This window comes from Penaeus japonicus, unplaced genomic scaffold (assembly GCF_977035675.1).
Source record: "Penaeus japonicus unplaced genomic scaffold, GWHDUDI00000001_assembly GWHDUDI00000026, whole genome shotgun sequence".
Lineage (NCBI taxonomy): Eukaryota > Metazoa > Arthropoda > Malacostraca > Decapoda > Penaeidae > Penaeus > Penaeus japonicus.
In genome coordinates, this window is record NW_028234428.1 from 9419210 (window position 1) to 9433715 (window position 14506).

The 14506-nt window shown below is 48.7% G+C and overlaps 1 protein-coding gene and 1 pseudogene across 11 annotated transcripts in view; both read right to left on the bottom strand.

Annotated features, from left to right (window-relative positions):
• Nucleotides 1-14506, bottom strand: part of LOC122250087 (cytohesin steppke) — a 138998-nt gene continuing 124492 nt past the window's right edge. For all 11 annotated transcript variants that reach the window (XM_043011401.2, XM_043011406.2, XM_086551966.1 and 8 more), the window contains 6 exons: nt 5817-5932; nt 5430-5580; nt 4249-4510; nt 3665-3895; nt 3284-3462; nt 1-2983 (listed from right to left, as the gene is read on the bottom strand). In XM_043011401.2, the coding sequence (XP_042867335.2) occupies nt 2905-2983; nt 3284-3462; nt 3665-3895; nt 4249-4510; nt 5430-5580; nt 5817-5932 (1018 nt within the window). In that variant the 3' untranslated portion in view covers nt 1-2904. The remainder of the gene's footprint in view (nt 2984-3283; nt 3463-3664; nt 3896-4248; nt 4511-5429; nt 5581-5816; nt 5933-14506) is intronic.
• LOC147468781 (cytohesin-1-like) lies at nt 10237-13020 on the bottom strand (annotated as a pseudogene).

The following is a 14506-nucleotide window of genomic DNA, read 5'->3' on the forward strand; positions in this document are numbered from 1 at the left end:
AAACCGTCTTCACTTTATTAATTACAATAATATAAAGTCCTACAGAAATATATACAACTGGGTAAATACCTTTTCACGGCTGTACATAATCAAATATAGACATTGACCACAAGGGAAATGTTGTACAGTTGAAATCTAATGAAAATGGCCAGCTCACATGCTGATATATATTACCTACATGTACACTGTGGGATAGAAATAAAAAGAATTTGTCGACTGGAAAAGAAAGCCATAAATAGTATTACACAAGTAAAGTTAAAAAAAAAAGATGCAGTAAAAATACATAACAGGTGTTGCAGTTTTTTTTACAAAATGAGAAATGAAATCCTTGTAAACATCTCTTTGGTAGCTGTATTGATAACGTTTTCCTTTATCAATGACATGGAATTTCTTTTCGTTTTTTTTTCTGCTTTCGCTTCTTAAATAACATTAAACAATATATATACCATGAGATTGAAGGGGGAAACAAAAATACAAAATATACAGATGATAACAAACAAGTGAATGAATGTCCAACCAACGACACGCCAGCCACTGGTTATTATTTATCCCTTCGGACCCAAACCAGAAAAAAAGATATGATTTTAAAATATCCTGAGTATGGATAATACTCTAGTCCTATGTACTCACCATATGATAACCATCACAGCAATAAAAAACACGTCACTCGCCGTCGCCAATTATCAGCCAAGAGTAGACACGGGGGAGGGGGGGAGGGGGGAGAGGTGTGATCACTGACCTAACCGAGTGAAGGAAGGGGCGGTCTGCAATGTGCTCATAACTAGCAACAGGACCACATGTCATGACAGATGATTATAAATATGAAAAAGTATGAGATCCAAGCATCTTATGTGGAAACATGCACCACGGATTACGACTGCAGATATTGGGCCATTTGGAACTAAATATTAGATTTGTCTATGAGTGATAGATCATAAGGGCGGGTGGCATTCCCAACATCACACTCGCTAACATCAACACATGCCAGGAGGGAATCTTACTATAAACACCCACAGAGAGAACCACTTAGCAAAGATCAAAATTTAATACTAATTATCATTTTTTTCTTCTTACTATTATTAATTTTTCTTCTTTGGGTTTTTTTTTGTGTTGCTTTGCCAAGCATGAGCATTAAATGCATGCCTCGAGAATGGGAATGGAATGGGGTGAAGTATGGGCGTGAGAATGGCCTATCAGAGTGGTTTCTGGGGGAAGCATGCATTTTCATCGTTCCTAAATTATACTAGTGTAGTGACGAGTCCAATGGGGAAAATACGCATTTAAATAGTAACTAACTGTAACATTTTGATTGTTTTTATTCTTATTTTATAATTTTTCCCTATTTCACTCTCTGAAGGGGGGGTGGGGGGGGAGAAGTAAGCCAGCTTTTACCAACCACACAACACTGATCTGCTGTTATCCACCACCTGGGTAGTGTTATTATTCCACCACCAGCATTAGCAGCACACGATCAAATCCACACAAGAGAACATTGACACCGAGATACTGCTTACATCATAACGTTGCTCATCAACAAGATCTTTGTACAGCTATGAATGGATTTGATGAAGAATCTGCTGTGGGCGTTGTTTTTGGTGTGGCTGAGGGTTTCCGATCTGAGATGAGTGAAGTGCTTTGGCCCCGACTATATATGTAAAACATGTTATGTTATGTGTAACTTCTAAACACCTGTTCCTGGGGCCGGCCATCATTCTTACGCTCATTCTCTCATATTCTCTCTCTCTCTCTCTCTCTCTCTCTCTCTCTCTCTCTCTCTCTCTCTCTCTCTCTCTCTCTCTCTCTCTCTCTCTCTCTCTCTCTCTCTCTCTCTCTCTCTCTCTCTCACACACACAGAATGGAAAGATAAATCACAGACTCACAAACAAAAAACAAACCCTCCAGACTGGGGTAAGCTTTATATGTATCAAGCAATTTTATATATATATATAATTCAGAACACATCAAAGTCAGCAGGCGTCTGGAAGTCCCTTCAATATATCCACACATCCGGCACCCACTCTGGGGACACACACACACACACACACACACACACACACACACACACACACACACACACACACACACACACACACACACACACACAAAACAGGTCTTCGCGCTCTTGACGTGCCCTTTACGAACCTTGGTCTAATGTTTACGAACACACCATTTGGTACAAACCGACTTCAACGTGCCTTCCACTCACTCATGGTACTCTGGTGTGAGGTGGAAGATTTCATATCTTGACCTCACAGACATAATTAAGTAAGCCAAATACATACAAATATTTACACTATTACACAATACCTTTGTAAACACTTGGCATCAATGACTGATACTGGATTAACAGTACCTTGATGTCTCATAAAATTTAATTTTTTTCTTCACTATTCACAAACATATTTACAATTAGAAATTAATCTAAAACTCTGTTCATGCAGACATCATGACTGGACACAAGGTTGTACAGGGAATAAGATATATTTTATGACAATGATCACACTGTCCAGCTGAGGCCTCTATATGACGACCTCTTCGCGGTTTCTTTAAAGTTGCCATACGCGCTAGCAAGTTTTTGACACTTTGTAAAAGAGGCAACTGATAAAGTATACTGTATGTTTTTTTGCCACACTTTTCACTTTTAATGCGAGCAAGCAAGTATGCATTCTGACGGCGTCTCTGAGCACTGAAAACATCTTTTCACTCGTCGTAGGTCTGTATTTTGCTTCTTCGCATGCAAGCACTTGAAACAGGCTCTGTCGCTTGTGCATCTTTCACTAGAATGCAGGCAAGGCCTTGAACTATGTCCCGTAGCGAATATTGTGCACAGCCTCTCACTGTTCAGGTGGGTTCAACTTATCAGTCTTTTTTGAGTAACGAAAGCGAATTTCTTCTAAGGTGTGATTACCGACTGCTGTTCTTCTGAATATTCTTCTTTCTCTTGGCCAGCATGTCATAGAAGGGATTATGACTGATGCTTTGTCTGAAATGAAAAGAAAGGCATGAGAAAGAGATACTCACATATATTTCTATCAACATTCCAGGTTTACGGAAGAGAAAAAAAATTCATCAAAGCAAACGAATGTCACAGACTGATCCACTCATGACCCCAAATTCCTCAACCTTCCGACCTTCCTTTGACATCCAACCCTTCTTTTTTTTTTTTAAACTTGAACCATCCCAACAGTCCAGTCCAGCAACCCCCCCCCCCCCCCCGAACACAGATGCCGAAGCCACCAAGAGAGCAAAATCACGGCACGAGGGAAGAGAGCAGCCCGCCCACCTGATGCATTTGATCCACTCCTCCTTCTCCTCGGGGGTGGCGGCTGACATCCTGTAGACGGTGTGCTTGCCCTCCACGACCTTCCCTTCGCTGTCAGTCTTGCAGGCTTTGATGAAGTCAGTTGAAGTGGCATATAACTCGAAGCAGTTCGGCTTGTTGCGGTCTTGTACTTCCCGAACCTGTGAAATATTGCCATTTAGTTTCTGTATCTCGTCGTCTGGGAACTTATATAATAGTACACAATTAGTTCTCATAGCATAAAGGAGATATAAAAGTCAGTATGAGGCTTAGCAATTATAAAAAACAACAACAAACAAATACTCTTCTATCGTTTGGGAGCCAACCAGCCAGCCAAAGACCCGTGCGTGCGCAGACGCTCACCTCAATGTTCTCCAAAGGAATGATTCCTCTGGGCTCCTTGTCTGTCGTGTACTCGAAGTAGTAGAGGCAGTTGTCGTTGAGGATGAACCATCTCCGCTTCCAGGACTTGTAGCGGCCGCCCTGCTTCATGAGCCAGCCCTCGCGGTCGGGGTTGAAGAACGTGTGCATGAGGTCGTTGCCGTCGTCCTCGGGGATCTTGAACGGCTCCGTCTTGATGCTCTCGTACAGGCTCTGCGGGAACAAGTGCTCTCGTTACGTGGGACGGCGCTAGTACAGGAAAGGGATTTTCTTTTTTAAATCTTTTGATGCTTTCGCAAAGACTCGACAGGGGGAAATAAGTGGTTATATGGAATGACGGAAGATGAAAAAAAAATCTTTTGATGCTGTCGCATAGACTCTTTGTGGCAATAAATATCATTCGCAATGGCGGCGGAATCCGTATTGAACAGAAAGGGGCGGCTTCCTCTTTCGCCGGGCGAGAGAACAATGGGCAAGACAAGGAAGGCGTTAACATAATAGTGCGACGCAGTAATCCCGCAGGTCCCCCCCCCCTCCCGCGCCCTCGCAGCGAGGCGCTTCCTTACCTCGAGGAGCTCTCTGGGCAGGTCGTCCCCGTTGTCGATGCCGCGGTTCATGGCGATGAACTGCTCGATGGTCTGCTTGTCCTTGACGGCCGGGTTGTGCAGCGACGTGTTCAGCATGATGATCGCGAAGGACAGCACGAAGCACGTGTCGGGGTTCTTGAAGATGGCCGGGTTGAGCTCGCAGTAGCGGTGGGCGAACCTCTCCATCATCCGGTCGATCTTCTGCGCCTCCCCGGGCAGGCGGAAGCTCCACAGGAATTGTCTGCGGAGGGAAAGGGCGGCGTGAGGCGGGCGGCGTGAGGCGGGCGTGAGGCGGGCGCCACGGGGCTCGCTCTCAGCAGGGCCGAGCGGCCTTGTTACACATCTCGGGTGAAAAGCAGCGCGACACCTGACACCGGAGGGTTCGCTTGGAAACCTGTTGATCTCAGGCTCTAACACTGATTTGAAATGAACGACTTATGTAACACACACATGTATGTATATATGTTTACATATAAATACAAATACATACATACATACATACATACATACACAAACACACACACATCTTTACGTGAAGTTTAGAAAGCGCTGAAATCTCTCAGTCACAACCTTGCATCGTATATACATAAAAATCCTAAGAATAGTAGCACATAACATTCCTCAAGAACGAGCGTCATATTTGCTTATCGATTTCCCTTATCACTACATTATCTGTCTTCAGCCCTTACATCAACAACAATGGAGAGAGAAAGAGTGTGTGGGGGGAAGGGAGGGGGAAGGGAGGGAGGAAAGGGAGGAGAGGGACAGGGACAGGGACAGGGACAGGGACAGGGACAGGGACAGGGAGAGGGAGAGGGGGAGGGAGAGAGAGAGAGAGAGAGAGAGAGAGAGAGAGAGAGAGAGAGAGAGAGAGAGAGAGAGAGAGAGAGAGAGAGAGAGAGAGAGAGAGAGAGAGAGAGAGAGAGAGAGAGAGAGAGAGAGAGAGAGAGAGAGAGAGAGAGAGAGAGAGAGAGAGAGAGAGAGAGAGAGAGAGAGAGAAGAGAGAGAGAGAGAAGAAGAAGAAGAGAGAGAGAGAGAGAGAGAGAGAGAGAGAGAGAGAGAGAGAGAAAAGAAGAGAAAAAGAGAGAAAGAAAGAGAGAGAGAGAGAGAGACTGAGACAGATCTCCATAGAGCCAATGCGTGTTGTGGCGGACACGAACCTGAGCGCCTGCACCAGGATGAGATCCGTGAAGTCGTGCAGGCAGACGAAGGCGTCGAGCACGGACTGGTTGAAGTCGTTGCGCTCGCCGAGGTAGTCGCCGATGGCCGTCTTGTTGAGCCCTTCGCCCTTGTGCAGGAACTGGGCGATGTCTAGCGGGAGAGAGAGAAAAAAAAAATAAAAAAAACGTACAATTAACATCAGCAAATCCACAAAGTAAATCCATAAATCCAACTATACGCTTGAAGAAATAACTATCATTCATTCCTTAAATCATAGAACCCCCCCCCCCTCAAAAAAAGCCAGGGAAACATCTGACCGTAAGCCACGATGCAAATGACACCCCCCCCCCACCCCCACCCCGACGGCCACTGCTGCCTTCGCTTACCTTCGGGCGTGTTCTTAAGCAGGCCATGGTCTATAAGGTATTCGATTCCCTTCTTGGGGTCCATGTTGAACTTCTTTCGCCCGATGCTCATCTGCTTACTCTTCGGGTTGCTCTTACTGTGAATAAAGAGAGAGAGAAAGAAAAGGTTAGTTCACTCGAACGGAATCAATAATGGATAATAACAATGAAAGAAATAGAGAAGAAATGACAAAAATAAATAAATAAATAATGATAAAAAAAGAGAAAAAATCCGAATGGGAAAGTGCAATCAGCAGAAGGACAAGTCAGTTAGAATTACAAGACCGTTTGTTGTTCACAGCAGACGTATTCCTCACTTTCTCAAACCGATGGCAGGCGACTCGGGTGATACAACCCCCCCCCCCCACCCCCCACCACCATAGAAGATCGCTAAAACACGGAGAGAAAAATAGAGACAGAGAAAAAAAGCAAAACATCAACTCGGTTTCCGGTACAGACGCGTCCCAATACCCGACGCGTGTCAACAAATGCGCGATAAATATAACACATGGAGTGGGGGGCGGAGTGGGGGGGGGGGAGAATGGGGGCGGAGAGGGGGCAGGGGGCGGAGTGGGGGGGGGAGTGGGGGGCGGAGAGGGAGCAGAGTGGGGGGCGGAGAGGGAGCGGAGAGGGAGCAGAGTGGGGGGCGGAGTGGGGGGCGGAGAGGGAGCAGAGTGGGGGGCGGAGAGGGAGCGGAGAGGGAGCAGAGTGGGGGGCGGAGAAAGGGGGAGAATAGGAGAGGAGAGGGAAAAGAAAGAGGGAGGAGAAAGACAGGGAAAGGAATGCGTAAACTTGGACGCTCTTTGAGGTGGGGAAGGAGGACGTTCTGGGAGGAAAGAGGAAGAAGAGAAGGGAGAAAAGGAGAAAGGGAGAAGGGCAAAGAGCAAAGGGACGAGAAGAAGTGGCGCCAGGGAACCCGTCCACGCGTTGTTCGCCCCCTCCCCCCCTCCCCCCTCCCCCCTCCCACCCGACCACACCGGCCCGACCGCTACTGAATCACACGGGGACTAATGACCTCCTATCGGTTATGGCGGACACCTCGTGGGCAGGGGCGGGGCAGGGAGAGGGACAGGGGGAGGGGGAAAGAGGGAGAGGGAGAGGGAGAGGGAGAGGGAGAGGGAGGGGGAGAGGGAGAGGGTGAGGGGGAGGGAGAAGGAGAGGCAGAGGGTGAGGGAGAGGGTAAGGGAGAGGGGGAAAGGGGGAGAGGGAGAGGGAGAGGGGAAAAGAGGGAGAGGGGGAGGGGGAAAGAGGGAGAGGGGGAGGGAGACGGGAAGGGAGAAGGAGAGGGTGAGGGAGAGGGGGGAAGAGGGAGAAGGAGAGGGGGAGGGAGAGGGAGAGGGAGAGGGAGAGGGGGAGGGAGAAGGAGAGGGGGAGGGAGAGGGAGAGGGAGAAAGAGGGAGAGGGTGAGGGAGAGGGGGAAAGAGGGAGAGGGAGAGGGGGAGGGGGAAAGAGGGGGAGGGGGAAAGAGGGAGAGGGTGAGGGAGAGGGGAAAAGAGGGAGAGGGAGAGGGGGAGGGGGAGGGGGAGGGGGAGGGAGAGGGAGAAGGAGAGGGTGAGGGAGAGGGTGAGGGGGAAGAGAGGGAGAAGGAGAGGGTGAGGGAGAGGGTGAGGGAGAGGGGGGAAGAGGGAGAGGGAGAGGGAGAGGGAGAGGGGGAGGGAGAAGGAGAGGGTGAGGGAGAGGGAGAGGGAGAGGGGGAAAGGGGGAGGGGGAAAGAGGGAGAGGGGGAGGGGGAAAGAGGGAGAGGGAGAGGGGGGAGGAGAGAAGGCAGTGAGTAGGGTTGGGAAGAGAAGAGAAGAAAGGAGAAGAGAGGAAAAGAGAAGAGAAAATTGTGGAGAAGAGAAGAAAGGAGAAGAGGAGAAGAAAAGAAAAGAGAGAAGAGTGGGTTAGGGGTGGAGGTGTGGGGGTGTGGGCGTGTGGGGGGCGTCATCGGCACGTCATCCCGAGAACGGCCCTGATGCTCGACCGCGCCTTCGTGACTAAAATTCGCAACCAAGACGCACATCAAAAAAAAAAAAGAAGAAAAGGAAGAAGAAGAAGAAGAAGAAGAGCAAGAAGAAATACGAGACGTTGCATCACGCATGTTGCAGAGGCGGTCTTCGTCGCAGCCATCTGGTGTCCGGCCGCGTCATCAAAGATCTTGCAGTCGGGCCATGCATCTTGCGCCAATTGCCACGTCACTCGGATCTCAGCCCCGAAAGAGCGAGAGAAAACGTAAAAAAAACGAAGCAAAGGAGGCGGTCCGAAGGAAAAGAGAAAAAAGAAAAAAAAAGAAAGAAAATGGAACTAGAGAAACAAGACAAAGAACGATAAAACAAAGCATGATATACGAAGGAGAGGGAGAGGGAGGGAGGAGGGGAGGGAGAGAGAGATAGAGAGAGAGAGAGAGAGAAAGAGAGAGAGAGAGAGAGAGAGAGAGAGAGAGAGAGAGAGAGAGAGAGAGAGAGAGAGAGAGAGAGAGAGAGAGAGAGAGAAAGAGAGAGAGAGAGAGAGAGAGAGAGAGAGAGAGAGAAAGAGAGAGAGAGACGCATGAAGGGACATAGGACATCTCCCTCACATTCACCCCATCCCCCCATCCCCCCCTTCTAATCAAACTTCCCTTCCTCTAACATTAAAACCAGCCCCCCGTCCCCCCCCCTCTCATCCCCAGCACGGGAGAGTTACCGGGGAAGCCCAGAGCAAGTCCTAACTAAATGTTGGGACACCGAAACACACTATCGCTCGAGTACATTCAGAGCGGAAGTGAGGGTGAGCTCTTGCCTCTCTCTCTCTCTCTCTCTCTCTCTCTCTCTCTCTCTCTCTCTCTCTCTCTCTCTCTCTCTCTCTCTCTCTCCCCCCTTCTCATCTTCTCCCCTCTCTCTTCACCACACACAGAAATGGAAAGATAAATCACAGACTCACAAACAAAAAAACAAAACCCTCAAGACTGGGTGTGTATAAGCTTATATGTATCAAGCAAGTTTATACTATATATATAATTCAGAACCATCAAAGGCAGCTGGCGTCTGGGAGTCCCTTTTCCCTTTCAATATATCCACACATCCGGAACCCACTCTGGGGACACACAACACACACACCCACACCAACACACACACACACCACAACACACACCACACACCACACACAACACACAAAACGGGGTCTTTCGCGATCTTTCTTTGACCGTGCCCTTTTCGAACCTTGGTCTAATGTTTTCGGAAACTCCTTTATTTGGTACAAACGACTTCAACGTGCTTCCACTCACTATGGTTACTCTGGTGTGAGGTGGAGAAGTTTCATTCTTGACCTCCAGACATCAGGACTTAATTAAGTAAGCCAAATACTTACAAATATATTACCTATTACACAATTACCTTTGTAACACTTCCTGGCATCATGACTTGATTCAGGGATGAAAAGTACCTTGGATGTCTCAATTTTAAAATTTAATTTTTTTCGTTCACTAATTACAAAAATATTACAATTAGAAATTAATCTAAAAACTACTCCCCTCTGTTGTTTTCATGCGTCAAACATGTCTGGACACAAGGTTTTACAGGGAATAGATATATTTATTGTCATGATCCACTGTCCAGCTGAAGAACCTCTATATGACGCTCTAGCGGATTCTTTAAAAGTTGCCATACTCGCTAGCAAGTTTTTGGAACTTTGGTTAATAGATGCAACTGAATTAAAGTATATGTATGTTATTTTTTTGCCACACTTTTCACTTTTAATGCGAGCAAGCAACGTATGATTTCTGACGGCCTGTTCTGAGCACTGAAAACATCTTTTCACTGTCGTAGGTCTGTATAATTTGCTTCTTCTTCGCATGGCAAGCTCTTGAAACAGGCTCTTTCGCTTGTGCATCTTTCAAGGCTCCTTGAACTATGTCCCGTTAGCGAATATGTGCACAGCATACACTCCTTCTCACTGTTGCAGGTGGGTTCAACTATCTGTCTTTTTTGAGTACGAAAGCGACCAATATTCTTCTAGGTGTGAGATTACGGCGGACCTGCTGTTCTTTATGAATATTCTTCTTTCTCTTGGCTGCATGTCATAGAAAGGATTAATTATGACTGATGCTTTGTTGATGAAAAGAAATGGCCATGGAGAAAGAGCTACTCAACATATATTTCTATCATACATTCCAGGTTTTTTACGGAAGAGAAAAAAAAAATCATCCTCAAAGCAAAACGAAATGTCCACACGGACTACTGATCCACTCATGACCCAAATTTCCTCAACCTTCGACTACCTTTGACATCAACCCTTCTTTTTTATTTTAGAACTTGACCATCCAACAGTCCAGTTCCAGCAATCCCCCCCCCCCCCGACACACAGATGCGAAGCCACAAGAGAGCGAAATCACGGCAAGAGGGAGAGAGCAGACCGCCCACTGAGCATTTGATCACTTCCTCCTTTCCTAGGGGTGGCGGCTGACATCAGTAAGACGGTGTTCTTGCCTCCACGACCTTCCCTGGCTGTCAGTCAAGCAGGCTTTGATGAAGTCAGTTGAAGTGGGCATAAAACTCGAAGCGTCGGCTTGTTGCGGTCTTGTACTTCCCGAACCTGTGAATATTGCCATTTAGATTCTGTATTCGTAGTCTAGGAAACTTATCTAATTTGTACACAATTATTTCTCATAGCATGCAGGAGAATATAAAAGTCCGATGAGGCTTAGCAATTATAAAAAACAACAACAAACAATACTATTCTATCGTTTGCGGAGCCAACAGCCAGCAAAAGACCCGTGCTGTGGCAGACGACTCACCTCATTGTTCTCAAAGGAATGATTCCCTCTGGGCTCCTTGTCTGTCGTGTACTCGAAAGTAGTAGAGGCAGTGTCGTGAGGAGGAACAATCTCGCTTCAGGACTTGTAGCGGCCCCGCCCTGCTTCATGAGCCAGCCCTCGCGGGCGGGGTTGGAAACGTGTGCATGAGGTTCGCGTTGCCGTCTCGTCCTCGGGGATCTTGAAACGCTCCGTCTTGATGCTCTCGTACAGGCTCTGCGGGAACAAGTGCTCTGTTACGTGGGACGGCGCTCGTACAGGAAAGGGATTTTCTTTTTAAATCTTTTGCTGCTTTTCGCCAAAAGACTCTACAGGGGATGAGTGGTTTCGTTAGATGGAATGACGGCAGATGAAATAAAAAAAAAAAATCTTTGATGCTGTCGCATAGACTCTTTGTGCAATAAATATCATTCTCGCAATGACGGCGGAATCCGCTATTGACAGAAAGGTGGGGCTACTCTTTCGCCGGCCGAGAGAACATGGGCAAGACAAGAAGGCGTTAACATAATAGTGCGGACGCGTAATCCCGAAGGTCCCCCCCCCTCCGCGCCTCGCAGCGAGGCGCTTCCTTCCTCGAGGAGCTTCTCTGGGAGGTCGTCCCGTGTCGATGCCGGGTTCATGGCGATGAACTGCTCGTTGGTCTGCTTGTCCTTGACGGCCGGGTTTGTGCAGGCGACTTGTTCAGCATGATGATCGCGACGGAGAGCACGAAGCACGTGTCGAGGGTTCTTGAGATGGCCGGGTTGAGCTCGCAGAAGCGGTGGGCGAACCTCGCATCATCCGGTCGATCTTCTGTGCCTCCCCGGGGCAGGGCGGAAGAGCTCAAGGAATTGTCTGCGGAGGGAAAGGCGGCGGTGAGGCGGGCGGGTGAGTGGGCGGCGTGAGGGGGGTGAGGCGGGCGCCACGGGGCTCGCTCTCCGCAGGCGAGGCGGCCTTGTTACACATCTCGGTTGAAAAGCAGCGCGACACCTGGTCCGGAGGGTTCGCTTGGAAATGTTGATCTCAGGTCTAACACAAAATGATTTGAAATGAACGACATATGTAACCACACACAATGTATGTATATATGTTTACATATAAATACAAATACATACATACATACTACATTACATAACAACTCACTACACCTCTTTACGTGAAGTTTAGAAAGCGCTTGAAATCTCTCAGTCACAACATTGCATCCGTATTTACATAAAACCTAGAATAGTAGACATAACATTCATCAGACGAGCGTATATTTGCTTATCGTTTCCCTTATCACTAATTATCTGTCTTCAGCCTTGTACATCAACAACATGGGAGAGAGTAAGAGTGTGTGGGGATGGGAGGGGGAAGGGAGGGAGGAAAGGGAGGAGAGGGACAGGGACAGGGACAGGGACAGGGACAGGGAGAGAGAGGGGAGGAGAGAGAGAGAGAGAGAGAGAGGAGAGAGGGAGAGAGAGGAGGAGAGAGAGAGGAGAGAGAGAGAGAGTAGAGACGAGAGAGCGAGGAGAGAGAGTGAAAGAAAGAGAGAGAAATGATGAGAGAGAATGACGAGGATGAGAAAAGAGAGAGAGACGAGAAAGGAAGAAAGAAAGAGAGAGAGAGAGGTGAGGAGGGAAGGAGCGAGACGAGAGCAGAAGAGAGGGAGAGAGAGAGAGGAGAGAGAGAGGGATGAGAGAGAGAGAGAGAGAGAGAAGAGAGAAAGAAGAGAGAAAAGAGAGAAAGAGAGAGGAGAGAGAAGAGAGAGAGAAAGAAGAGCGAGACGAGAGGAGAAGAGCGGAGAGAGAGATGAGAGAGAGGAGAGTGAAGAGGAGAGAGAGAGAGAGAGAGAGAGAGAGAGAGAGAGAGAGAGAGAGAGGTAAGAGAGAAAAGAGAGAAAAAGAGAGAGAGAGAGAGAGAAAGAAAGAGAGAAAGAAAGAAAGAGAGAGAGAGACAGATGAGACAGATCTCCATAGAGCCAATGCGTGTTGTGGCGGACACGAACCTGAGCGCCTGCACCAGGATGAGATCCGTGAAGTCGTGCAGGCAGACGAAGGCGTCGAGCACGGACTGGTTGAAGTCGTTGCGCTCGCCGAGGTAGTCGCCGATGGCCGTCTTGTTGAGCCCTTCGCCCTTGTGCAGGAACTGGGCGATGTCTAGCGGGAGTAGAGAAAAAAAAATAAAAAAAAACGTAACACTTAACATCAGCAATACCAAAGTAAATCCATAAATCCAACTATACGCTTGAAGAAATAACTATCATTCATTCCTTAAATCATAGAACCGCCCCCCCACCAACAAAAAAAAAAAAAAAAAAAAAAAAAAAAGAAAAAAAAAAAAAAAAAAAAGCCAGGGAACATTACTGCCGTAAGCACGATGCAAATGACCCCCCCCACCCCCACCCGACGGCCACTGCTGCTTGCGCTTACCTTCGGGCGATGTTCTTAAGCAGGCCATGGTCTATACGGGTATTCGATTACCCTTCTTGGGGTTCCATGTTGACTTCTTTCGCCGATGACTCATTGCTTACCTTCGGGTTGCTCTTATGTGAATTAAGAGAGAAATAAAGAAAAAGATTAGTTTCACTCGAACGGAATCAATAATGGATGATAACATGAAAAGAATAGAGAAGAAATGAAAAAATAAAATAAATATTAAATAATAAATAATAATAAAAAAAAAAGAAAACATCCGAATGGGGAAAGTTGCAATCAGCAGAGGTATCCAAGTTAGTAGAATTACACGGGACCGTTTGTTGTTCAAACAGCAGACGAATTCCTCACTTTCTCAAAAACGATGGCCAGCGACTCGGGTGATTACAAACCCCCCCCCCCACCCCCACCCCACCATAGAAGATCGCTAAAACACGGAAGAAGAAAAATAGATACAGAGAAAAAAAGCAAAACATCAACTCGGTTTCCGGTACAGACGCGTCCCAATACCCGACGCGTGTCAACAAATGCGCGATAAATATAACACATGGAGTGGGGGGCGGAGTGGGGGAGAATGGGGGCGGAGTCGGGGGCGGAGTGGGGGGCGGAGTGGGGGGCTGAGAGGGAGCAGAGTGGGGGCGGAGAGGGAGCAGAGTGGGGGGGGCGGAGAGGGGGCGGAGTGGGGGGCGGAGAGGGAGCAGAGTGGGGGGCGGAGAGGGAGCGGAGAGGGAGCAGAGGGGGGGGCGGAGTGGGGGGCGGAGAGGGAGCAAAAGGGGGGCGGAGCAGTAGAGGGAGGGAGCAGAAAGAGGGAGGAGAAAGACAGGGGAAAAAGGAGAGGAAGAGGGAAAAGAAAGAGGGCGCTTTTGAGGTGGGGAAATGCGGAAACTTGGGGGAAGTTCTCTGGGAGGAAAGAGGAAGGATCGTTCTGGGAGAAAGAGAAGAAGAGAAGGAGAAAAGAGAAAGGGAGAAGGGCAAAGAGCAAGGGGGACGAGACGAAGTGGCGCCAGGGAACCGTCCACGCGATGTTCGCCCCCTCCCCCCCCCCCCCCTCCCCCTCCCAACCCGACCACATACCGGCCCGACGCTACTTGAATCACAACGGAGGACTAATGACCCTCCTATCGGTTATGGCGGACAACCTCGTGGGAGGGCGGGAGCAGGGAGAGGGAGAGGGGGAGGGAGAGGGAGAGGGGGGGAGGAGAGGGAGAGGGGAGAAAGAGGGAGAGGGAGAGGGAGAGGGGAAAGAGGGAGAGGGAAGAGGGGGAGGGGAAAGAGGGAGAGGGAGAAGGGGAGGGAGAGGAGGGGAGGGAGAGGGAGAGGGGGAGGGAGAAGGGGGAGGAAGAGGGTGAGGGGGAAGGGAGAGGGCCGAGGAGAGGGAGAGGGAGAGGGTGAGGAGGGGGGAGAGAGGTTTTGTTGAGAGGGTGAGGGAGAAGGAGAGGGTGAGAGAGGGTGGGAGCTTGTGAGAGAGGGAGAGGGGGGAGGGAGAGGAGAGGGGGAGGGAGAGGTGTTGA